The 26,608-nt window shown below is 43.5% G+C and overlaps 1 protein-coding gene across 9 annotated transcripts in view; it reads right to left on the bottom strand.

Annotated features, from left to right (window-relative positions):
* Positions 1-4,926: 4,926 nt before the first annotated feature.
* PARP6 (poly(ADP-ribose) polymerase family member 6) overlaps positions 4,927-26,608 on the bottom strand; it is a 28,536-nt gene continuing 6,854 nt past the window's right edge. For 4 of the 9 annotated variants that reach the window (XM_032342553.1, XM_032342554.1, XM_032342551.1 and 1 more), the window contains 17 exons: positions 26,199-26,265; positions 23,082-23,231; positions 21,690-21,900; positions 21,119-21,172; positions 19,283-19,378; positions 18,595-18,687; positions 17,591-17,716; positions 16,252-16,317; positions 15,285-15,352; positions 14,155-14,203; positions 13,795-13,907; positions 12,997-13,069; positions 12,219-12,288; positions 6,323-6,402; positions 5,876-5,939; positions 5,646-5,730; positions 4,927-5,303 (listed from right to left, as the gene is read on the bottom strand). In XM_032342553.1, the coding sequence (XP_032198444.1) occupies positions 5,201-5,303; positions 5,646-5,730; positions 5,876-5,939; positions 6,323-6,402; positions 12,219-12,288; positions 12,997-13,069; positions 13,795-13,907; positions 14,155-14,203; positions 15,285-15,352; positions 16,252-16,317; positions 17,591-17,716; positions 18,595-18,687; positions 19,283-19,378; positions 21,119-21,172; positions 21,690-21,900; positions 23,082-23,231; positions 26,199-26,265 (1,568 nt within the window). In that variant the 3' untranslated portion in view covers positions 4,927-5,200. Of the gene's footprint in view, positions 5,304-5,645; positions 5,731-5,875; positions 5,940-6,322; positions 6,403-12,218; positions 12,289-12,996; positions 13,070-13,794; positions 13,908-14,154; positions 14,204-15,284; positions 15,353-16,251; positions 16,318-17,590; positions 17,717-18,594; positions 18,688-19,282; positions 19,379-21,118; positions 21,173-21,689; positions 21,901-23,081; positions 23,232-26,198; positions 26,266-26,608 lie in introns of those variants that run through there. The other 5 variants (XM_032342556.1, XM_032342557.1, XM_032342558.1 and 2 more) reach the window with 5 other exon arrangements.

Raw genomic sequence — 26,608 nt, 5'->3', positions numbered from 1 at the left:
TCAGCTGTGCTCTGACCTGCCAGGATGGGAGGGGAAGCTGCTAGATTCACCGGACTGGGTAAGAGTTAGGGTACAGATTGCTGTGCTACCTGTTTGGATTCATGGCCACAGAACCACAGAATCTGGCATCAAATGGTCTAATTCTTAAAAGTCATTTGGAGTCCCTGATGAGGTAAGTGTGTCAGCAAATGGTACTGGACCCAAACCCCTGGGGTCCAAAGATGAGCTTTGGCCCTGGTGAAGAGGATGAAGTTTACAGGCCTTATCATTACATGACCTCTGGGCCTCTGAAATGGCGGTGTTATTTCTCCTGCAGGCCAATACAGATTTCCAGGGCAGTCCACTGGCTCTGAATGCCAGATTTAAAGCAGAAGTGCTTGTCACTTTGGACTTTATATGCCCTTTCCAGAGCCAGACAAGTAGACGTAATTTATTCTGTGCCTTCCTTCAGACTCCTAAGAGCTCTTCAAGCTCACCATGGTGGCACAAAATCTTAATTCCAGAGCTCCTCCACAGAAAAATCCTGGAAGAGAAAGTTGGGCTTTTCAATTTGGGAATAATGAGAGGACAAGTTCTCTGGGAAGGGGAAGGCTTCGTGTAGGAAGAGACATGGAAGGTTGGTTAGGATAGAGATGGGTATGGGAAGGCCATTCCAGGGCATAGGAAAGGTAAAGAATGTTTTCCGAATGCAACTGTGTGTGTCTAGGTCCCTTCTGAGGAAATGCCTCATTAGCACTTAGAAGCAGGAGGGAAGCTTGAGGAGTCCTTGTTCATTCCAGTGGAAGTACTGCCTCAGCCAAAGCGACCCTGTCAGCCTATGTGAGCCACTGCAAGTCTTTCTCTAGCTCTTAACTGTTAGGGCTCACAGGACAAAGTCTCCCTAAAGTACTTTAATCCTATCTACCACGCCAATCCCATGGAGGCCCTGTGCTCTTTTTCCCTACAAATAGAGCCATAGCTAGATTGGCTAAGATGCAAGTGGAATTTTTTTTTTTTTTTTTTAATTTTTCAGAGGGAGAGCGAGAGCGAGCACAGGCAGACAGAGTGGAAGGCAGAGTCAGAGGGAGAAGCAGACTCCCCGTGGAGCAAGGAGCCCGATGTGGGACTCGATTCCAGGACGCTGGGATCATGACCTGAGCCGAAGGCAGCTGCTTAACCAACTGAGCCACCCAGGCGTCCCAGATGCAAGTGGAATTGTAAGCAGACCCTATCCCCCCAAAGTAACTGAGATTTGGAAGACCAAGAAAGGCATTGGTGAAGGATGGATTAAGTGACCCTTCACCAGGAATTCCTCCTGCTGCAATTCAGTCAAACTTTTTCCTTGGCACCATACCTACAGTCTTCATCTCCATGCTCACCAGCTATGAGATAACCTGACCCACTAAGGAGACTTTGGTCTCTCTCCTAGATAAAATATTTTTGTAGGAAATGCTTTAACTTAAAGGATGGCATCACTGGCTCCACTGCAGTGCAGAGGGTTAGGGAGGATTCTGAAAGCTCTGTGAAAGGTTCTATACTCCAAAGAGAATGATGCCTCTTCAAATGAATTGGAGCTGACTTTTATTCCCACCCTCTGGGGAGGGGCGCTCTGGGGGAACTTATGTGACCCATGAGGCTTCCTCCCCAACACTCTCAAATTGGTGCCCAGAAGCTGAGACGTCTCCCAAACCTCCATGTCAGAATCCATCCTATGAGAAGCTGTTAAGTAACCCAGTTATGACTCAGCACCACTCATTCCTCCCTCTCCCCACTGGCCAGAATGAAAGGCAGAACCAAGCAGAAGGCTCCTCCCCTATGGATGGCCACATCCTCACCACAAACTGAGTCAGGACCACACCCTGCCTGTATGGAAAATTACCATGAGGAGGAAGAGGAAAGTTAAATTCCAGGGGTTTTCAGAGTTCTCAATCCAGAAATCATAGCCATCTACTCTCCACGTGGAACTAACTGAGGAAGATAGTTCTTTCCCTGGCCCTAGCCCTAATTCAGCATCTCCAGATCTAAATTAAATAAGGCTGCTTGAGCCCAGGACCATATGAAAGATAGGAGACCACTGTTAACCTCTGTGTGCAGTATTTGTACTGGCCTTGGCCTCTGTGAAGGATGATCCCTGGTTCAGACCTGGCTTTCACAGGCCCCACCTCCCCGGTAGGCAGGCCTGGGTCAGAGAAAGAGGCAATCCTCCCTCTACTCCTCCAGGCTGTGGGAGCATTCCTCCCCAGAAACTCAGGGCCCCACCCTGCAAGTCCCTGCAATGAAGGCATCACTGTTAGAGAAGTGCCACAGGCTTTAATTAGGTTTGTTTTATACCAAATAGGTTTTTAAATTTTCAGATATGATTATGTATTGCTTTCAAAATGCTTAGATTCAGAGTCCTGTTGCTTTTATGTGAAACACTATAAAATGGTGTATTTAAGGTCATTACGATTTTATTGGCATAAAAAAAACATGTATATCCTGCTTTTAAAAAAAAAAAGTGACACCCATGAGACTAGCTCAGATTTTTGAGTTTTTTCCTGGTCATATAAACTATCTGTGCATTACTTCTCATTCTATCATTTGCTAGTACTTGCTATAGCAGATCCCAGTGAAAAATTAGAAGAAATGCTTAAAACTGAGAAAAATCCAATTTCTGAAAATTAAGCAAAAATGTTGTTAAACCACTGGAGTGGCCAAGAACCTAGGCTGAGTTGCTGTGGGCACAGTTTGAGAAGCTCTGAGGAATTAAAACAATGGTTAAGAGTTCAGGTTCTAGAGTTGGGCAGCTCTGGTTAATAAAAGTCCAGCGCTGCCACTAACCAGCTATGCGACCTTAGACACATTATTTAAGATCTCTAAAGAAAACCTATCTTCCATTTTTGTTATCAGGATTAAATGAAAAAATGATTTGTGAAGTTTGAGACGTTATCTAGCCTAGAAACAGAACAACAGTTCTGGAGTCAGGTCTCCTGTTAATCACTAGCTATGGAATACGAGCAAATCACTTATACTCTGTACCTCTGTTTTCTTACCTACAAAATGGGAATGCCGGCCCCTCCTTCATAGGCTTGTGTGAATTATATTAGTGCATACATGTAAAGTGCTTACAACAATGCCAAGCACACAGTAAGCCAAAGTGTTAGCAAATTATTAAAGTATTCTAGCATAATGCCTGGCACCTACCTAGTAAGAACTAAAAAATGTTACCTATCTTTGATACTATACAGATGAGCTCCTCCTAGGAGACAGGAATTTCAGTCAGGGTGGGCTTCCTGATTGGGCCATTTACTTAGTGGAAGGGTATTTCTCTTAGACCTGAAAACAGAATGGACCAGAGAGCCTTGGAGACTTGTAGAATCAGAGTGTAACAGTCTTGATTAAGAACGGGTGAGGATAAGAAAAAGCTCCTAGGGGGTTGGGCCTTGAGAATGGTACTTCTGGGGGCACCTGGGTGGCTCAGTCTAAGTGTCTGCCTTTGACTAAGGTCATGATCTCAGGGTCAGGGTCCCTGCTCCACAGGAAGCCTGCTTCTCCCTCTCCCACTCCCCCTGCTTGTGTTCCCTCTCTTGCTCTCTCTCTCTGTCAAATAAATAAATAAAATCTTTTTAAAAAAGAAAGAAAGAAAGGTACTTCTACATAAGGCAGGTCAGGTAGGGTACTTAGGCAAACTTAGGCAAAGAAGTTTATCTCCAAAGTAGGGTGAAGGTAATGAAAGACAATAGGTGGTGTGGGGTGGACATTGTAAATCAATAAGCTGTAAGAGACTAAAAAGCCAATACTTGAAAAGCCAGTCTTGTTTAATGTTTTTTGTATCCTCTGTACTTATATTCCTATTTTTTTCATTAATCGTTCATAAAATATTTGGCAATGTCCAACCTGTCAGAGAACTTAGGGTTATGTGGGCACATGAAGCACAGCGTGAAAAGCCAACAGAAGGTTGGCGTGGGAATTTCAACAGGGAGACAGGCTTCACTGAAACAGTTAGGTCTCCTAGAAACAGCTGTCTTTCCTTGAATAGTCTGGATTTTGTTTGATTAAGGGAGGCTGCATTTCTGTAGATGGCAAATTAGAAACCAAGCCAACTCCTGACCTGTCAGCTATTTCCCCCTCACCTCCCTTTTCCTAAAGAAATAGTTGGGGGGCGCCTGGGTGGCTCAGTGGGTTAAGCCGCTGCCTTCGGCTCAGGTCATGATCTCAGGGTCCTGGGATCGAGTCCCGCATCGGGCTCTCTGCTCAGTGGGGAGCCTGCTTCCCTCTCTCTCTGCCTGCCTCTCTGACTACTTGTGATTTCTCTCTGTCAAATAAATAAATAAAATCTTTAAAAAAAAAAAAAAAAAGAAAGAAAGAAATAGTTGGGAGGGGTGCTTGGGTGGCTCAGTTGGTTAAGCAACTGCCATCAGCTCAGGTCATGATCCTGGAGTCCCAGGATGGAATTCCGTATCAGGTTCCCTGCTCAGCAGGGAGTCTGCTTCTCCCTCTGACCATCTCCCCTCTCATCCTTTCTCTCTCTCTCTCTCTCTCAAACAAATAAATAAAATATTTAAAAGAAAAAAAAAAATAGTTGGGAAGAAGAGAGTAGGGGCCCAAGCCCTGAGAGAACAAGGAAGAATGGCAAGGTTAAATGCAGAAAGCAGAGATCCTAAAGGTAGGAAATCTGAGTTGCTTTGGCCTCAATGGTCCTTGTAAATCTTGAGGAACAGGCATCAATGGTATTCTCTATCCTTCTGAGTTTGTGTCATCTGCACAACTGGAAAATTTCCCTTCTTTATCCAGCCAACTGAAAAAAATGTTGCCAGAACTGTAGGATGCTACACTAGATGGACTCAGCTTTGACTCCACCCAACATTAGTTCCAACCCTGAGGATATTCCACTCTCCCCACCCAACACCCCATTTGGGGGCTTGGGGCAGGTGCTGGGCCAAGGCTAGTCAGACCACAGTGATCATATCCAGTCCACAGCACCTTCCATTTTATTGTTTTATTTACAAACAGGGTGAAGTCAACTGGGAAAATCAGGAGGAGGGAGTCAGTCTGGGCCATCCAAATGTGGAGTGGTTCCTGGGTCAGTCTCCACCATGAAGGCCGCCTCTTCTATCCTTTTCCTGCCCCTTGGTAATGGCCCCTTGATTCCTCAGGGCAGCCTCGCACACTGCTCCTGAGCCCTTGTATGAGGGCAGATGGATCCTGGGGGAACAGGGGTGGTACGAGGGCTGGGGCCCCCTCAGTTTGTGTAAACCTGAGTTCCGATCACACGCATGATTTCCTTCTGTATCTTGGGGTCCTGAGTATTAATGTTGGCATCGCCCACCTGACCATCCTCATATCTGCCAAAGATAGGGCAAGTGTGAGCATCAGAGGGAGAACAATACCAGAATAATGTCAACAAGTGGAACTATATCTGGAGGTGTAGACATCCCATCCCAGAAGTCAAAACCCTTTCTTGCTACTCTTCTGGGTGGAAAAGATTCAGTGTTATCTGGTTTCCTTTAAACAGACCTTGACCTATACCCATCCCCATCTTCCACAGAGAAAGTTCTAGTGCCAGCTCCACTCAGGCAGCCAGGGACAAGTCTTCAATGACAGAAACAGACTTTCCCGGTAGTCACACCATCACACCCCCACCCTCATTCCTCAAAGTAAGCCCCAAGGTACCCTCCTAGACTTACACAAAGAAGAACCGTGTGCAGACATGGTCAGACACAGGGCACACCCAGATGTTCCCATGCTTCTGGAGGTCCTTAGATGTAATCACTGGGAAGAAGGGGGCCAGAAGTTATAGATATAATGCTTAAGTCACACAGTCCAGGGAGGGGAGGAAAGACATGATGTGTCAACACCCTTGGCTGGATCATAGGGTTAGGGACACAGAAAAACAGGGACTGGGTGAGCTACCTACCTTCACAAAGTGCTATACAGTTTAGATTCCGACTCTGCAGGAACCTCGACTGAATGGATCGGGTCTGGAAGAGAAGGAGAGCAGAGACAAGTGGACTGTTACAGCTTTCCCTAGAGAGGACGGTTAGCTGCTGATGGCTAGGGGTGTGGATCAGGGATATCTGGGGACCCCAGCCATCACCTCCCCCAAATCTGCTTTCCCATAATCAGTCTGGATGAGTCCATAGCTTCCATCTTTACATTTTCATGTCATTCTCTGCTTTCATACTTATGACTGAGGCCACATCTAACTCTGGAAGTGTGTTCATCTTAGAACATACCTGATTCCTTCAAATGATCTGCAAACTCCCCACCTCCACCACCATCTGTTTCCCCATCCATCTCTGTAGCCTCAACTTATCCCAGGGGAAGGGTTCTGCCTCACTAGAGCTGTGAAAACCAATAATACCTGGGGGATGGTATTCATCCTGTTATATCTCTGGACCAGCTCATCCTTGGAGGGCATCCTGTGCTGTCCTTTTCCCATTCCTGTCACAGAACAACAAATCCAGTTTACTCACCCATTCCTCAATCAAATGTTTACTAAAGTGCATACTATTTGGCACTGAGCTACACATGTAGTGAATAAAACAAACGAGGTATCTGCCCTGACACAATTTAGTCTGATGGAGACTAGAGGCAAAGAACAAGTAATTACAACACAGTATGGTAAGAGGTGTGATGGGGAGAATCTAGAACAATGAGTGAGCTAGAGGAGGAGAAGTAGCCTGTTTTAGAGGTTTGAAGATGGCTTTCCAGCGACAGCTAGGAAGAATTAGTCAAATGGAGAAGAAGAAAGTGTTCTGGCACAGGTAACAGGTCATGGAAGGCCTGGAGGAAGAGAGCAATGTGCCTTAGTTTGTATGGAGCACAGTCAATGGGAGGGGAGTGACAACAGATGATGTGGAAGCTTTAAGCTAGGATCAGATCAGGTAGGCCTTACAGACCATGTTAAGGCAACTGGAGTTTATCCCGAGAACATCAGAAAATCACTAAAAGGCTCTAAGAGAGAGGAGGAACATACAAAATGAGCCAGGAACAAGGGGCCCAGGAAAGTGGTATCAACACCTTGGATCAATGCCAGGTTGAGCAAAATGATTGAGGAGGAAGCAAGCAGAGCAAGCAGATCTGCTCTAGTCTCAGAGTTACACAGAAAAATATTACTAGAGTCACTTAAGAGAAAAGGCAGAAAGCACAGCTGGTAAGTGATGAATAATTTTCCATAAGTAACCACATGGCAACAATCTTAAGAATCCTGCTTCCTTCCTTAAGTCTTCCCAGACTTGAGGAAGTAGTGTCAATTCCCTCCAATTTCCCCCCTACCTAAATCCATAAATCCTCCACCATCCTTATCTCCCAGTGAATAGCCCTATTTATAACATTTATAGGCTTATTCTAGATTTTTCTTATTTAGATACAAAACAGTGCTTGTGTGCCCCTACTCCCAACTGTTTTTGGCCTGTGACTAGGACTTCAATCTTTGTACTAAGCTTTCTCACAGGCCCAGCCTTATCACAGTCGTGTGTGTGTGTGTGTCCCCTCTTCTGTCAGAGAGAGAGATGGATGAACACGGGAAATGATGCTATCATAACAGGCCATAAGCTGGGCCCCTATCTCACAATTCCATCCTGGGAACTTTCTATTACTAATCCCCTCTGCTTCAATTCTTGGTTTTGTAACAGCCGTGGTGCAGGAGTGGGGCTGACTGGACTGCCATGCTTCACTATGCAGGCTGTCAATTCATCATGCACTTACACTAAAGTCCCATGACAGATTTATGGCTTGAACAAGACCTAGGGCAAGACTTCAAACTGTTCATTTCTTCCTCCTATGGGCCACTTACCACCCCTCTATTTCTACTTTCTCCATTAGCCTTAATTAGGTTTAGCTCTGAATCCAAACATCATGACCTTCTTGTCTTGGGTATTTCAATGCAAGATTCTTTTTTTTTTTTTTTTTTAAGATTTTAATTATTTATTTGACAAAGAAAGATCACAAGTAGGCAGAGAGGCAGGCAGAGAGAGGGGGAAGCAGGCTCCCTGCTGAGCAAAGAGGCCAACACAGGGCTCGATCCCAGGACCCTGAGATCATGACCTGCGCCAAAGGCAGAGGCTTAACGCACTGAGCCACCCAGGCGCCCCTCAATGGAAGATTCTCAGTGAAATTCCCACTCAAGTTCTACCCCAGATAAGAAAGAACAATCTGACTTCTACAACTGGTCTTAGAGATGGCCCTTGTGATACAATACAAATCCTGACCCATCCCAATCCTATTGTACACTGTCTTGTCCATATTGACTCAATAATCTTCTGTCAGTTTATCAAGATCAGAACCTGAGAACATAGTGGCCAGAATAATCCCCAAATGCTTAGTGTCCGGAGGATAGACATGTCAGACGTCTCTAAATAGAACTAAACAGATGTTTACCATCTCCTTTCTTGCTGGCCCTCATTATAACCTGCACACAATGGCCAAGTCATCTGAATGGAGGGTCCACTAGCCAGATGGATGTTCTCTATTTATACTGGCTTCCAGAAAGCACTGAATGCCACAAAACTAAGGATACCCTGGAGAAAAACAGAGAAAACCAAAACTGAATAGGGTACATGGAAACACATAAGAAGACAGAGCTGGCTAAATGTTAGAGTAACTACAATAAACTGGACATTTGTACACATCTCACATGCTAGGGACCCTCACGTATCTGCAGGGCTTCAAGACTCAGTGATTCAAATAAAGCCTACCTGGTCAATCCAATAAAGTGATAAAAAAACTGGCCTAGAAATTAAGAGGCCTAGATTCCAATCCTAGCTCTGCTACTCAGTTATGTGACCCCAAGAAGTCATTTAACTTTAACTGAGCTTTCCTAACTGTAAAGTAATAAAGGACTAGGTGTAACTCTAAGAGTAAAATCCTATGCCATTTTGTATCCATAATCAATGGAACTCTGCAAGAGGGAAAAGGATGGTGTCATAGGATGTTTTTCTGTAATGAAGAGAGTAATGAAACAAGTTAAGGAGTCAACAGAGATTCCTGGCTCCATATGGTAACTAAAGTGATTCAGGCACTTAGTAGTAAACAAAGCCAGTGAGAGGGGAAAGAGGAAGAGAACAGACAGGAAGCAAGAATTCTATGGGCATCAAGAACCAGGAGAATCTCACTAACTTAGAAAAAAAGAGCTTAATGAGGGAAGCTCAGGCTTTGACAAAGACAAAAATGAAGAAAACCTGCACAAAGAAGCCAAAAAGACTATCGAACACAACCCCTACTTTGCACCCCAGGCACACAGAATAAGATTCATTCACGCATCAATATTTATAGGGCACTTATGCTGTGTGGATTCACCATCAGGTTTGGTTCATGACACATTATCATTTATTATCTATTATACCTATAGACCTCACCTACAAACTAAATCCAAGAACCAAAACCGTACTAGTGACTTACATCTAACTATCTGCCTCTCCTTGGGAGGTAATCACTATCCTGAAGTTTCTTTAGTTTTATCATACATACACACACACATGCAACTAAATGTTTGTTTGCTTTTGAACAATATAAAAAAGTCTTCTGGGCTTGGTTTTGTGTGTTTTTTTTTTTTTTACGATTTTATTTATCTGAGAAAAAGCACGCACGTGGGGATGGAGGGAGGACCAGAGGGAGAGGGACAAGCAGACTCCATGGTGAGTGCGGAGCCCAATGTGGGGCTCGATCTCACAACCCTGAGCTGAAACCAAGAGTTGGACACTCAACCAACTGAGCCATCCAGATGCCCCTGGGCTTGCCTGCTTTAAAATCAACTAATTACTAAGATTTTTCCACAGTTGAGAGCCACTGTTTATCCATTTTCATTGCTAAATAATAATCCATCCTGAGAATATACTAAAGTGTATTTATCCATCCTCCTGATAATCTGATAAAGAGCATTTGGGTTGTTTCTAAGATAGGCTATTGCAAATGGTACTGCTTTGAACATTCAGGTACACCTTTGGGTGTATGTATGCAGGAATGAAAATGCTGAATGGCTAGGATAAAATTTTTCAGCTCTGTGAAATTTAACACCAAATTGTTTTCCAAAGTGATTGTACCAATTTATATTTCCATTAAAAATAAAAGATCCTGGGGCGCCTGGGTGGCTCAGTGGGTTAAACCGCTGCCTTCGGCTCAGGTCATGATCTCAGAGTCCTGGGATCGAGTCCCGCATCGGGCTCTCTGCTCAGCAGGGAGCCTGCTTCCTCCTCTCTCTCTCTCTGCCTGCCTCTCTGCCTACTTGTGATCTCTCTCTGTCAAATAAATAAATAAAATCTTTAAAAAAAAAAAAAAATAAATAAAAGATCCTGCTGATCTACGACATCTAGAACCACTAGAGGTATTACCATATTTCTTGATTTTTGCCAATCCAAATAGGTACTACATGTTAAGTCTTTTTGGTCTTGATTTTACTTCCTTGATTAATAACAGTTAAGCAGATTTTCATATTTTTTTGGTTATTTCTTCAGTGAAATGCCTGTTCATGTCATTTGCCTATTTTTCTATTAGGTTGTCTTTTTCTTGTTGATTTTTTTTTTTTAAGATTTGATTTATTTGAGAGCACAAGCAGGGGGAGGGGCAGAGAGAGAAGCAGACTCCACACTGAGCAGGAAGCCCGACAGGGGGCTCGATGCCAGGACCCTGGGATCATGATCTGAGCTGAAGACAGATGCTTAACTGACTAAGCCATCCAGATGCCCTGATTTTTAAAATACATTTTTATTACTAATCTTTTGTAGTTAAATGTGTTGCTAAATGTCTTCTGGTTTGTAGCTTATTACTTTCATAATAAGTATTCTGATGAACACAAGTTTTTAGTTTTAATAAAGTCAAATGTACCAATCCTTTATGATTTATAATTCTATCTTTTTCCGTTCTCTGGGTAATTTTGTAGAAGACTGTAGTAATGGTTTGGTTTGGTTAAAGTTTGGTTTAAGACTCACTTATAAAACTATCTGGGCTCATGAGTTTTGGGGTTTTTTGGTTGTTGTTGGAGTAGTTTAAAATTTAGAGACTCTTTTTTTTTTTTTTTTTAAAGATTTTATTTATTTTTCAGAGACAGAGGGAGAGAGCGCGAGCGAGCACAGGCAGACAGAGAGGCAGGCAGAGGCAGAGGGAGAAGCAGGCTCCCTGCCGAGCAAGGAGCCCGATGTGGGACTCGATCCCAGGACCCTGGGATCATGACCTGAGCCGAAGGCAGCTGCTTAACCAACTGAGCCACCCAGGCGTCCCTAATGAGCAAAGGACTTTTTTTTTTTTTAAAGATTTTATTTATTTATTTGACAGACAGAGATTACAAGTAAACAGAGAGGCAGGCAGAGAGAGAGGAGGAAGCAGGCTCGCTGCTGAGCAGAGAGTCCAATGTGGGGCTCGATCCCAGGACGCTGGGATCATGACCTGAGCCGAAGGCAGAGGCTTTAACCCACTGAGCCACCCAGGCGCCCCTAGAGACTCTTTTAAGTTATACAATTCTGGATCTAAGTTTTCTTATCTTTGTAACAGTTATAATTACTGGAGAATACTAAATAATGACCTATAAAGAATCAAATACTGTCCCCTTTATATGGTACATGTGTAATATATGATGGTTATCCTTTATACAGAGACTACAGACCAAGAACAAAACAGGACTGAAAAGGAACTAAGACATGAACCTGGAACACTGAGACAGTTTCAAGTCAGATTCATTTTCTGAACAGAACAAAGCTGGACTTATCTCCTGACTAGAGTATGGGCTTTATTCATGCCTTATCTTTGGAATAAAAGACTTTCTCTTCCACTCAATGTGACTATTACAATATTATGCAATTATAGACAGTTTAAATTTTAAAAAGTAGTTGAGAGGGCGAACAATGTCTCCAGACATGTAAGCCAATTGAAGATACTTAAGCTTTCAAGTGTATTCATATATAAACTCACAGGCACACCATCCATAATAATGACAGGCTACTAACACCAAAAATGAGGTCTACGAAAAGCCTCCTTTCATTCTCCCAGTTATTCCCTCACTTAATCTCAGAAGCCTCTACAATGAATAAAACTATTCCGATGGAGAAGAGGACTACCTAAGAGAAAGGAAACAACTGGCCTCACTTGTAAAGAATCTGAATTTCTAATAAGAGGAGGCGGAGAGACAGACTATGTATCTGTGACTGGGAAGAGAGCTGACAGAGACCACGCATCCATGATGAACGAGGAGGAGACAGCATAGATTATGTATTTACAAAATGAATGCAACGTAAATAGAGTCAAGGTGGCCAGAGAGTATTTCTTACCTGAGTATCCAAAGGAAATACTGGAGATGGGGCTCAGGTAGATGCCTTTGCCATAGGCTGCTCCATGCAGCTTGCAGGGAAACACCAGGATGAGCAATATGAGCCTGGGCCCTCCCATGGCTGTATATTAGGCAGCCACAAGGCTTATCCAGCCCTCTGTCCCTCCAATTACTTTCTCACTCATTCAGATAATGCTAGGAACCTACTCTTGAAAAGCTGATTGGCTGAAAAATGGATGCAGGTTAACCCTTTTGCCCTACTAGATACTGATGTCTTGGAGAGTGAAGAGTGGCAGAGCCACTGAGTCAGTCCCTCAGAATCCATGCTTCTGTCCCCACACCTTGGTACATATGCAGATTCCAAAAAAGGAACTACCAAACAGGTAGCCAAGAGGAGGGACAATATGCATTCCTTGGAGGCTCACAGGGCCAAGAAGTAAGACTTTTATAACAATTCTCCAAATGAACAGTCACATAAATTAAAAAGCTTTGTCTAACAGGTTAATTCATCACAGTGGCTGTGGTCAGCAATTCATATTCCTGCCTTTTGCTACAATCCCATTCCCGAAACCACCAAAAAACACAGTCTGGAGTCAGTTATACGACAGCCACATTCCTTCTATACAAACAATTCCAACCTCTCTCCTATGGAAGCCCCACAACAGGCTAGATTTGAGGATGCTGAGGCAAAAACAGCTAAGTACTCTAGAGCAGCTTTCCCCAAAACCGAATGGGGCATGGTGCGGGGTGGAAAGAAAGGGAAAGGGGCACAGCCTCACCTGCAGTTTGGTGTAGGAAGCATTGACCAGCCCATTGCGCAGGATCGAATGCCAGTTCTCAATGTGGGACCCACTGTAAGGCAGCGTAAAATATGTGTTTCCTCACAGTATGAGGTTCCCAGAAGCAGTTCCAAGACTGCCATGCCACTCCCACCCATCCTCACCCACACAGGACATGCTGATAGGCAGATACACCTCGTGATGGACATGCACATGGATATAGTCACAGGCATGTAAGATGTGTGTGTGGCTAACCCTCCATCTTTAATTTCCAGTCCCATCCTAAACCCCCAAATGCTGGTTCAGTATTTTTTATTTGCCTATTCTCCTGATATTTCAAGTTAAGCAGATTCATCTCACACTCAACAAAAACTTATCACTGATCCCAAATATGGCTGCCAGTCCTGACCTGATATCTATTTTAAGAAAAGGGTGCCATCACCCCTTCTTAATCTCTCTCTCTCTTTCTCTCTCTCCCCTCCCACAGTTAGGCATAAATCACTGATTTCCTTCAAAATAGCTTTCAGATCTATCTCCTCCAATCTGTTCCTTCACCATCTTTTTATATGTAAATGTATTTTCTCAACTACAACATAAGTAGCTTGAGAGTAAAAACCAAATCATATGTATCTTTTTACCGTCTACAGCACCTACTACAAGAATAATAAATATCTGACTGATCAGTTGATGGATATAGGTAACACACACACTCCTATGCCTCAAATGAAGTTGCCCTCCCATCCCCCTAAATTATTTGTTGTCCTCTCCACCCCCACCCCCAGTCCCCACCCTCCTCACTGGAAGGCAAAGGTGCTGCCGTAGAGCTTCTTGGCGGTCCGGAACCGAGCCTCCTTGGCAGGAGGGCTGCTCAGCAGGAGGAACTGGTGTGAGGTGTGCATGAACTTCAGCTGCTGCCCAGGGTGGGGGTCGAGTCAGGAAAACAGAGCAGATATGGAGATCAGGGAGGGAAAGGTTGGGGAGAGGGGGCAAATCAGGCTGGTACTGACCCCAAATAAACAGAATATGCTTAGGTCCAAAGGCTGCTGTTGATGGACAGAGCCAATGAGGCAAGTCTAGGACCAATATGGTTAGCTGGTTTGAAGCCCCTCCCTGCCCCTCACCAGATTATTTAAAGAGTTTAGAAGAATAGTCACTTACCCTGCTGAGAGGTAGTTTGACAATGTGTGACCTGTTGCTGGAGATGATCCTAGCATAAAACAGAAAAAAGGAGATGGAAAGAATGAGTGTGTGGCCAGACCATCCAAAACAAAGCAGCAGCCTTGCTGAAGCCCTAGGAGAACAAGCAAGGATTCCAGGGCTATCTGCATTGTGTGAAATGTTCAGATCACTATCTGGGTATTCCTGTGGGTGGTAATGCTAGTGTAGAAAAATGTTAAAAGGGAAGCTACTGACCAGAGACCAGCGAGTTACTGGGTAAACAATGGAGGAAAGAAAGAGAGGATGAAAGGGAGAGTGCTACATCTAGGAAGAGAAAAGGATAACATGAAAGGAAGAGTACATAAAATCAGCTACAAAAAAAAAAAAAAATCAGAAAGCAAGGATCTGTATTAGCAGGGTGACAACTAGTACTTGGGTTTTAGAGACACACAACTGGGGCTCAAGAGCCATCCTATCTGAGCTCAGAGAAAGCCTTCAGGGCTCTGGAGGATGGATAGGAGTGAAAAGAAAGTTACTGTTTGGGCTGGAGAAATAAACAGAAGATACTACAACAATCTTCCTGAGGATTCAAGGACAGACTGGGCTGTGTATAGGCTGAATTCAGAGTGCAGGAGAGAGCAAAGGCATAAAACAGTGAGGGCTCAGCAAGGCAATGTTATCTCATGTAGTGGATACAGTTTGGTTCTCTGGGCTTCACCCATTTACTTGTGGTGCCATCCTGATGCCTGGTCACTCCTCGCACTACGAGGGAACATGTTGTATAGCTGACTAGGATGTCAACAGCTGACTAGGAAAAGATGGGAAAGCTATGTCAGCAAAACAATAAAAATCAAGATCAGGGAAGGAGGGCAGAAGGTGGAGGCAGTAGAGAATGTTCAGAATCTTTGTTAGAAGAGAATAATAATATTGCCTCAAGGCTGTGGACAGTGTACAGCAACAAGGAAGGACTTGAGAGAGGGAAAGGGAGTAGAAGAGGGAGACAGACCTCTCTGGATGCACGGAGAACTTAGCTAAAACAATACTAATGCTTACATACAGAGGATGCTTAAACAACCTCATACTTCCCTTCCATTCTCCAAAGGATGAACCATTCTACCCATACTACTTACCACTGCAAGAGAGGATGGGCCAAGGGATCCAGCTTGTCCATCTGCTTCTTAATTTCTAGGTATGAGCCCTGTAAGACAAAGGCCATAAAATTATCTCCCAGGAGAGGTGGGAGCCCTCCCATTTATGACTGACTATCAGGGCCCAGGGCAAGGTAGGCACTGAAGGCCACACAAAGGTAAGAGGAAATGAGGTTCCCACCCTCAAGGAGCCCAGTTAGATTGGGAAGACTCAGAAATAAATATGAAAATGACTGAAAATGCTTACGAAACAACATGCAGGTGGGTCTCCCTCATTTTATGCAATTCCTACAACTCTAAAAAGTTGACTTTAAATAAAAAATAAATAAAATCAATGTCCCAGAAAAATCAGGCTAAGGAATGCTGCGGTAAAACTTTACATAAAGTAGAGTGCTTCTGACAAATCATCCCTCCTAGGTATCTCTAATGTGTTAATCTGAACTGTGATATATAGGATTTGCTGAGAAGAGGCCCACCTGTAAATGTGAGTACAAATGAATGTCTATTCATGCAGAGATTGCAGACGAGGGGTGGGGAAGTCTGGTGAGGGGCAGCCTTGAGTCAAAGGATGGTCACTGCTCCATGTTGTGCCCCACCCCTAGGAAGGACAGAAAATGTAGGCCCCTGGGGCTAGTTCCTTACGTCCAAGTCCCCTCCTCACCCTCCCAACCCTGGGCAAAAGTCTTTCCCTCACTTCTCTAATTCCCTAAGAATTATGGGGAAGACAAATACGAACAACTTGTGAAGGAATTGGCAACAAAGGTAAAGTTTGAGAGAGACATCAGGAGTGAGAAAGAGGAGTAACAGACAAGGATTGGGAAGGCTAAAGAGGGAAGACTAAGGTAAATACAGGGAGGAATCTGAGTAGCATTTCTAAATCTTCACTCCACTCCCATGGATTCCAAGCACAACAGGGCACTGAAGAAGGACAGGCAGAGGGCAGAATTACCTGGGTCATCTCCCGGATGGACATCACACTATCCAGAGCTTTCTGAAGTCGTTCATAATTCTTCTTCTGTGGGGAATCAATGGGAAGAGAAGACCCAGATGAAGAAAAGTGAAGGAGCGTAAGATGTGATGAAAAGGGAGGGCAAGATGTACGCAAAAAGTCCAGGCCCCAGGGAAAGAGTATATGTCATGGAAAGAAAACAGAACACAGGCAGTTCTGGAATCACATGCTAGCTCTCTTTTACCAGCTGGAAGTAACAGGGGAAGAGGGGAAGTTACTTAACCGCTTAGAATCTCAGTATCCCTGTACGTAAATGAAGATAAAAATTCCCACTACACTCACAAAGACGTTCTAAGGACTAAATAACATATGTAAAGAATCTATATAGTGCCTGATACATAGCAAGAAGGGTTACAGTGAGGCCCTCTGCTGGGTACTTGAGATGGTTAACTATGTCAATGGTTAATCGAGTGGATCTGACTGGATCATGGAATGCCTGAACATTTTGTCACACATTACTCCTGGTGTGTCAGTGAGGGTGTCTCTAGATGAGATTAATCACTGAATCAGCAGACTGAATAGAGCAGATGGCCTGCCCTCATTTGGGTGGGCCTCACACAATCAGTTGAAGGTCTGAGGAGAACAAAAAGGCCGAGGAAGTGGGAACTCTCCTTGCCTGACTGCTGAAGCTAGGACACTCACTGGTCTTTTCCTACCTTTGAACTGGAATTGAAAAACCTGCTCTTTCTGGATCTCAAGACTGCCGGCTTTTGGACTGGAATTTACACCATGGGTTCTCCTGGGTCTTCAGCTTGCCAACTGCAGATCCTGGGACTTCTCAACCTTCATGACCACATGAGTCACTTCTTTCTAATAAATCTCTTTCTATATATATCTCCCATTGGTCCTGTTTCTCTGGAGAACCCTAATACAGTACTTTACATATATTCTCATTTTTATAATAAGCTGCAAGGTAGATATTATCCCCCTTTCACAGATAAGAAAATCAAGGTTCAGAAAGGTTAAGTAACTTTTCTTACACCATTCAGCTAGGAACAGTAGAACCTCAAATGGAATCCAGGTCTGTCTGGCTCCAAAGTCAATATTCTTCACTAGTAAAACCCAGTGATGTTAATTCTTCTCTACTCCTTCTAACAAACTCGTTATTTATTCACTAAAATAGCTAAAGCTTGGAGTTTAAGAGTTCCCAAGAACCAGTGTTCCCCTTCTTCTGTCCCACAATCCAAGCTGTTATATACACTAGAATGAGAGCCGCAGACTTCCACCACCTCTTCTCATTTCTATTCCTGAGCCCTGCTTTCTTCCCATGCAACGATACCTTGGGGTTAAAGGCCAGAGTCTTGGGATCAGTGGGGTCCACCACAGAGGGATAAGGCTCAAAGATGATGCTCTTTCTAGGGGATTCCAAAGCTGCCCTACACATGGCCACCAGCAGATCCACCACCTTAGGGGAAAAGAGGAGAAAGAGGGCAAAAGCTAAAGGATCTCCCAGAGCTGGGGAGTCACACAATATCCAGCATAGGTCCACATTTTGGAGGCTCTCAGCACTTCTCCCTGCTGTTCCTTTTAAAAGCAAACATGCTTATGATTTCTTCATTAGAAAATACAGGCTACTTATAAAAATTCAAGTAACAGGGGCAGCTGGGTGGCTCAGTCATTAAGCGCCTGCCTTCAACGCAGGTCATATCCCAGGGAACTCAAATCAACTCCCACGTCAGTATCCCTGCTCCACAGGAAGCCTGCTTCTCCCTCTCCCACTCCCCCTGCTTGTGTTCCCTCTCTCGCTATCTTTCTCTCTGTTAAATAAATAAATAAAATCTTTAAAAAAAAAAAACAGTTAAAAAATTCAAATAATGGTGAATTAAAAAGTGACTAAAGAAAAGATAAAAATCATCCTCTACCCCCAAACAAAGCTCATGCATCACAGGTACTACTGTGAAGTCTGATGTCTATCCTCTCAGATTGTCCTTCCTATGGAAATAGTTTATTAAATAGGAAACTGAGAAAGAAAGAACTATACTACACTTACTGTTGCATTTTCTTTTTTATATATCATGTTCTACCCATAAGTAACAGCCATAGAGTATTTCCACTGTAAGGACATACCATGGTTTCTTTAACAGAACCCCACAGATGGAACTGTATCCATGTGGGGTTTTTTTTCACTATTACAAACAAGAGTATCGTGAGCATCCTTACACATGGAAGCATTTCCAGAGGTTAAACTGCAAGGAGTGAAATTGCTAGGTTGCCTGGTCTTTCTTGATGCCAGTTCCCCAGAAGCTCTCTCTCATACCTCTCATACCTCTGCTCCTCTCATACCTCTGCTCCAGTGGCGACCTCCTCTGCAGCTCCAGACATGACTCCCAGCGTGTAGAAGGAAAAAACACACAGCTCACGAGTACAGACAGCTGGCTAGATGGACATATTAAACAGAGAGTAATGACAGCAGGGTATGCAGTAAGAAGGTGTTATAGAGAGAAAGACGAATCTGACCTCAGAGAACTCTAGAATAAGGTAGGAATTTGGAGCCCTCTACGTCATAAGAAAAAACTATAAACTAGTCTTAATTAAAATGCTTAATGTATAAGTTTGAGAGTTAATGCTGTCTCCTCTATGAAGCCTTCCATGACTTCCCTAGGTAGTTAGATGCTCTCTCTTGTGAGTTTCCACAACACTGCTCACGTCTCCTCCCCATAGTTATAGTGTAGAGTCTGTCCACCCACTTAGACTTGGGAGTCCTTGAGAATAGTGTCATATGCAATCATCTTTATCAACACTTAATCCCTATTTTTAAATGTTGGGTGGGGGTTTGCCTTCAAAAACATTCATGTATCCTCACTTTCCAAACAGGATTGCTGAATTTGTTTTCTGAGAAAAATTATTATTTCTAGAGTCTCAGGGAGAATGGACAGAATTCTACCTTTACCACAGACCCGGGAAGAAAGGAAGAAAGGAGAGATGAGGAGCTAAGGGTCCAAGGAAGAGGGTCACAGATTAGGGTATATACCTTGAGCATGGATCCATTCTGGAAGACATGCTGCTCATCACACACCACACAGTACTCATTCAACGTTGGAATCCTCTGTTCTGCATACTTCATGATCTGGGCAGAGAAGAGATTGTATCAAGTCTCTTGGAAGTACAGGTATAGATATGGGAAACCATTTGAGCTTCTTTCCAGCTATACTCCCTACTCCCAGCCCTGTGCCTAAGCCGGAATCTATTTTTGGGCACTGCGCTTATTTAAATTGATGGCCCAACTCTAGAGCTACAATTATTTATTATAGTAAACACAGGACCAGCCATGGCAGAAGATCTGAGTTAAAATCCTACCCACCTCTACCACTTAATGACAGATACAACTTTGGGCAAATCAGTTAACCTGAGCCTTATTTTCCTCATTTATAAATGGGGTATTATTCTCCCCAAAGAAGAATGGATATTAATGAAATAATTTCATTAAAGTATTTTATAAACATTAACAAGTACTAACCAAACTATTAACCTTAGTTGTAGTTAATTATATATTGTCCCTCAGAGATAAGTGAGTATTCAGTCCACGATTACATGGTAGGGGGCCTTAGAAGCCATTTCAACTACCCAGAACAATCAGCCTGTTCACTGGTCAAAAACATAGGCACAATTCCGTTGGGAAGAGAGCACAAATTCAGAGCCATTTCGCAATACCCTTAAAAATAATTTTTTTTAAGTTAACATACAGTGTTTTACTAGTTTCAGGGGTAGAATTTAGTGATTCATCAGTTGCATATAACACCCAGTGCTCATTACTAGAGAAATTTTTAAAACACTCTGTCTAGGGGCACCTGGCTGGCTCCGTCAGTGGACCATACAACTTTTGATCTCGAGACCATGAGCTCAACCCCACAGTGGCTGTAGAGCTTACTTAAAAACATAAACAAAACCTAAAAACAACAATGAAGTAAAACCACACTCTGTCTTAACATGACTCTACCAGGTACCGGGTTTTGTGTGAATCAAGTTGTTCCCATTTCACATACTTTTGGGATGGTAAAGGGACATGCAAGGGCTTTTATTCACTGAGATGTACTGAATGCCCACTATGTACCTACTATGTACCCAATGTGGTGAATGGTCTCCTTGACTATGCAATAACATAAAAGATTATTCTTCTCAGACCCTCAACACTGACAAGGAAGATGTGGCATGTATACAAATTAATGACAACTCAAAGCAGGATAGGGTATGTGACACACAGGTTCAATACAAAATAAAAATCATCTTAAGAGGTCAATGAGAGGAGAGATCACTCCCACCTAATATGGTTGGAGTAATGGAGAAGAATTTTATGGCGCAGGTAGCAACGAGCCTTGACTGCAACAGGCAGATTTAGGGAGGAAGGTCAGTGGAGGGAATGATGTGAACAACGGTAAAAGAGATGCAAAAGTGAAAGAAAGCATGTCCAGGGAATAAAGAGATATGAAAAAGAAATGACCCAGCTGTAGCTGAGCAATGAAAGAGGTATAGGGAAAACTGAAGACCACTTGAGTGAGGATTTGGGGATCACAAGGAAATCAGTGTCAATCCCTTTCATATCTTGACACCTATGCACTTATAATTTGCAGTGCATCATTTGCATTTGATTGGACATGATCTGTTAGCGTCTTCCCAATAATGCCATCAGCCTCTTGAGGATGGGAACTATGCCTTCTTTTCTCCCATCCACACAATGGGAGTACAGTTCTGGGAGCAGAGCAACTCAGGAAATATTTGTTAATTGAATGAGGAGCTGGGAGATGTTAGGGGATCAGATGGGCCAGACAACAAGGGAAGGGCTTAGGAATGAAGCTTTGTACTCAATTACCTGGACAAGGAATCCATATTCCAGAGTGGGGATGTTCTTGCAGTGACCACTGACCTAACGAAAGTAGAAAGACGGACATTATGAGCTTTCCATGATGCTGGTGCCAAGCGAGACCTCACACTCATCACCTAGGATTCTCCTGAAGTAGCTACACCTAGTTCCGATGAGCCTAAATAATCCCAAAGCTGGAGAGAAGACCTTTAGACATTTTTGCCAAAGGCTCCTGAAAAGGGCTCACCCATCTTTAACCTTCTTCAAGGTAGGTGGATAGGTTAATACAGCAGCTGATGACCAAGTCCTAACCACAGCCAAATAAAATCATACATGACATCTTGGGATGCCCAAGCTCAGACTCCCTGCTTCATGGCCTACTATTAGAGAAGCTGGCCAGTTTAGAGATGTCTTCAGCTATTAAAAAATGTGTTCTATTCTACCCATTCATGGTACATGTCCAAGTTTGACTTAGGATCCCTGGAAAACCATATTCCCACCTCATTTTGAGACGTTATACTCTCATATTTCCATTCCCACCCTTCTGGCACCCAAGTCAAACCGTCCCCAGCCCATGTACCAAAGGAGAGGTCCGTGCTGGGGGAGGGAGGCCCACGTGCTGGGGGCACAGGAGACCTGCCTGGGGGCTGGGAGGGTAGCCAAACACCTCCACTTTGGGGTTCTTCATGGTGCAGGAGATGGAACGGTTCATGAGGCGCCCAACTCGCAGCTCTGGTACACCCAGTTTGCCCTTCAGCATGGAGTCCTGTATGATAGGGAAACTGGGAGACCTGGAGAGAAAGCAAAAGAGAAGTGATGAAACTGGGGATACAGAATGAGCCTCAGAAGAACATTGGAGGTAAGTGAGACTAGGTCAGCATGGGTGAAGTGACTTAAGCCAAAGCAGAACTCCTACCTGAGGAAAGTTCCATTGGATCTTAAACACATTTAAAACAAGTAGGTCACAAATCTGAACTGATTTTTATGTCATTATTTTGTGTTCTTCAGATTGGAGCATGGAGAACAGGCAGAGGCAAAGTCTTAGTCAATCTCTATGGCATCTGGGCCAGGTATGGAATGATCCCTTGGATAGGATGCCTGTTTCACTCTTCCATATACTGTGTGTGTGTGTGTGTGTGTGTGTGTGTGTGTGTGTGTGTGTGGTGTTTATATACAAATGATTAAGTGCTAAATACTGTACTAAGCAAGAAGTAGTTGCAACCCAAAGAGCCTAATGTCTATCTGTCAATAATAGTGCCTGGGAAGCTATAAATCTGGGTTTATATTAGCCTTTGGGAAAATCAGAGACCCCAGGGGCACAAAATGAAGGCGTGGGGACAGAGAACGAGACAATATTTCTAAAACCTAGATAATAAATCAGTGCACCCTCTCATGAGAAAAAAAATTGATGCCTGTTCTCAGATTCTACCTTCTTAGGAGAAAGAGTAATGGATGAGGTTCAAAGAAAGAAAAGACAGAAAAAATTAGCATACAATTCTTCAAATATATACCATCAGCTAGGTATTACGTTTTACATAAAGGACAAGGTATGGGGGCACCTCGGTGGCCCAGTCAGTGGGTTAAAGCCTCTGCCTTCGGCTTGGGTCATGATCTCAGGGTCCTGGGATGGAGCCCCGCATCGGGCTCTTTGCTAAGCGGGGAGCCTGCTTCCCCCTCTCTCTCTCTGTCTGCCTCTCTGCCTACTTGTGATCTCTGTCTGTCAAATAAATAAATAAAATCTTTAAAAAAAAAATTAAGAAAAAAAAGGACAAGGTATGAATACTGGTGATAGAAGTACAAGAATAAAGACACCTGGGGACATGACTGTGTGGGTGTTATTGTTAAAGATGCAGAATTTAGAGGACCTCAGGAGAAAGCAAAATAGGTAAGTTTAGGTAATCAAGAAAGTGGGGTGGGAGCTCAGACAAGACCAAGGGCATCAGAGATGATCTGCTCCTGGAGGAGCACTTACTTGGGGATGGGCGAGAAGATGCTGAGGCCAGCTCGGAACTTCTTGATGGTACCACTTGCCTTGAACCAACTGTGCCTCTTTTCCTGCTGGGTCTTCAAGAAATCATTGCTGAGATGTTTCCATTGTTGGGAAGTGAACATACCCAGGATCCTAAGGAATCAAAGAGAACAGGCTTACAAAAACTCAGGCAGGGGAGTAGGTCAAGGAATAGATCTATGAAAAGCAATTAATCTAAAATTCAGACCCAGGGGCCGTAAAGCTAGTTGTGGTGAGGAAATGTGTCTGAAGACCCCCGATAATAACCTTAGCACATGGAAATGTGCTGTCCTAAAGTATCTCTTTACCTTAGAAGGTAAACATCCACTCCCATTACCTGGTCTCATGGACCAGAACAATTCTGAGATGATTTGCCTTTAATGGAAGATCTCAAAGACGAGCCTTCAATGGCCATGAACCTGCGAATTTATTGCCAAGAATGACTATACTGACAATGGAACAGAAGTAGTGGGATGACCTGAGTACCAGCAAATAAAAGGAGTAGGGACATGAAGGGTATTGACATTGTTAGGCAAAAAATTATATCCCCAAACTTATGGCTTCCAACTTGAGCTGGGCCCTCAGCTAGTTCTGTCAGTTCTTTCACTTGTCTTTGATCAGTCCTCTCTGGCATTACTCTATGCTATTATCGTAAATCCTTACTGCCTTCTCTAAGCTTTTAACTTCATTTACAGCTGATAACCTCCTACTTCTTAACGGAGAAAAACTGAAGCCATCAGTTACCATCTCCCTTAATTTTCCAACCCTACTATTAAAATTTATTTCCATTTCCATTCTACCTTGATTCCTCCATTCTCTGGAGACAAGGTGACCCTTCTCTTAATTCCTCTATTTGTTCACTAGATCTCAACTCCTTCTTGCCTCTTAAGGGACCTTGATCCATCAATCATCCCCCTTTCCTGTCAGTTCCTTTCCCAAAGTCCACACAAAATTTCAAGTTTCTGCCCCTCAGTCTAGTTAGACCTCCCCTTGCCCCTTCTATCCTCATCCAAGTATCTGAGTCCACACTTACTGTTTCTACTTTGTTGCTAACCACTCACTTCTCAACTCAACTGCAGTCCAGTTTCTATCTTTGCAACTCCATTACAATTGCTCTTACCTTGATGTTAAATCCAACAAAAACTCTTAAGTTCTCCTCTTATTTATCCTTTATCCTTTCTGGCATCTTGCCCTCCTTGTAGAAACTCTCCCCCTTGCCTTCTGCAACACAATTCGCTTCCTATTCTTCTCCAACTTCTCTGACCTATCTTCAATGTTCTGTCTCTGCCCACTCATTTTCTTGGGTACTTTGTCTGGATGTCAAAGGATGTTTTGCCGTTGATCTATATTCTTTTCATTTTATCATGTTTTCCCTTAGCAATCTCATACTCTCCACTAGATGTAATCTCCACCCATTCACTGAATTTATTTTCAACCTTAACTTCTGTGACATATCTATGTACTAGTACAACCATTTGAATATCCCAAGGTTACCTTTACTTTTTTTTTTTCAAGTAGGTTCCATCCCCAGCATGGAGCCCAATGTGGGGCTTAAATTCAGGACCCTGAGATCAAGACTTGTGCCAAGACCAAGAAGTGGACTTAACTGATTGAGTCACACAGGAAGCCCCCCCACCCAAGGTTATCTTAAAACAACATGTTTAAAATGGAAGTAATTGGAGCGCCTGGGTGGCTCAGTCATTAAGTATCTGCCTTTGGCTCAGGTCATGAGCCCAGGGTCCTGGAACTGAGCCCCGCATCAGGCTCCCTGCTCTGCAGGAAGCCTGGTTCTCCCTCTCCCACTCTCCCTGCTTGTGTTCCCTCTCTTGTTGTGTGTGTGTCTCTCTCTCTCCGTGTCAAATAAATAAATAAATAAATAAAATCTTTAAAATGGAACTAATTATCTATAGTCATCCCACAAAACTGTTCCTCTTCTTACATCCCTACTAAATTTGGTGGTATTACAATTTACCCAGACATCTAGGCTGGAAGCCTAAGAGTAATGTTCCACTATTCTGTGGTTCTTATGACCACATACAACATAGCCAAATCAGTCTTCAAGTCTTATTGATTTTATACTCCACAAATCTCTCTAGTTCACCTTTCATCTCTATTCCCAATACTCTCTCATTATTCTCTCACTTGGCTCAGGCCCCTCATCATCTCATGTCTGGACTTCTTCAAAGGCCTCCTAATAAACTAGTTCTGGTCTCTTGTCTCACCCCCTCCTACCTATTTTACATAGCACTACAGGAATCATTTCTCTAAAATGAAGTCTGGACACATTCTTTCATTGCTTAAAACCCTTCCAATGCTCCTGCTGCCTACAAGATAAAAGCCCAAGATCCTCTCTGATTTGGACCCCTTCCTACTTCTCTGGCTTCAGTTCCCACCACTCTCCCCCTATATTTTACTAGCAATATTTAACTACTAGACCTTCCTACACACAGGCTGCTTCACCTGACTGTGTCCTTGAAAACGTTATTCACTCTCAGAGTCTGTCTGCATGGGAAACTCTTATCCATCCTTGAAAACATGAATCATCTCCCTTTCATTCATTCACTCAAAGCCCTCCACCCACCACCAAACTGAGTCACCCCTTCCTCTATATTCTTTCTAAATCCTACATGTTCACTTGTATTAGAACATGTATCCACTAGACTATTCACAGAGGGTAGAATCTTGAATTCACTTAATTTTCCTTATACACCAAATATTAGCAAGACACTCAACACATTCCACAAACTAAAACTGTCTGAGCTCCAAGAGCCCCACTCTGAGAAAACCACAAGAGAAAACATGAAGAGCATGACCCCATTTCTAGGGTTGTACCTATCCTAAAATGGTAAGTACTGATGAGCCCCACCTCACCTCCAGGAAGTCTCAAGGCCAGACACCCCAGAACCAGAGGGTCTCCCACCTAACCATAAATTTGGCCTCCTAAATTTATTTAGTCTTTTTCGGGCACATCTCAGAAAGATATTTTTGGGAGGAAGCATTCCATCCAAAGGTCTGCCTGTCCATCCATATATCCATCTCTTCCCCTCATATGTTCATAACCAGAAAGATCAAAGTTCTTACTTTTTCAACTGAAGACCCAGCCCAAATCCTTCTTTATTCGATGGCTGGAAAACCTCAATTGATGGTTCTGCAAAGAGAAAAAAAAGCTCCTAGTATGTATGTCTCCATTTCCCTGGGAGTCCAAAGCCCCAGTTCAGTTGACGAGCGTCCTCAGATTCTAAGATTACTCTAAACAATTGTGATGGAGAAGGCAAGCATCTGAGGCAGAGGGCAGATTCTGGGAGCTTTCTGACCAATTCCAAATCACTTCACTTCTATGAGGAAGGTGAAGGAAACGGAAAGAATAAATAATATCTGGGGACCAGAGAAAACAATTTCATTAACCAAGAAGGCCTTTAGGGGATGGCTATCAGGTGCCAGGAAATGAAGGCACCAGTGACAGGAAACTGAAAAGCCCCTACCAACGGCCA

This window comes from Mustela erminea, chromosome 5, assembly GCF_009829155.1.
Source record: "Mustela erminea isolate mMusErm1 chromosome 5, mMusErm1.Pri, whole genome shotgun sequence".
Classification (NCBI taxonomy): domain Eukaryota; kingdom Metazoa; phylum Chordata; class Mammalia; order Carnivora; family Mustelidae; genus Mustela; species Mustela erminea.
This window is presented reverse-complemented; position numbering and strand designations above follow the sequence as displayed.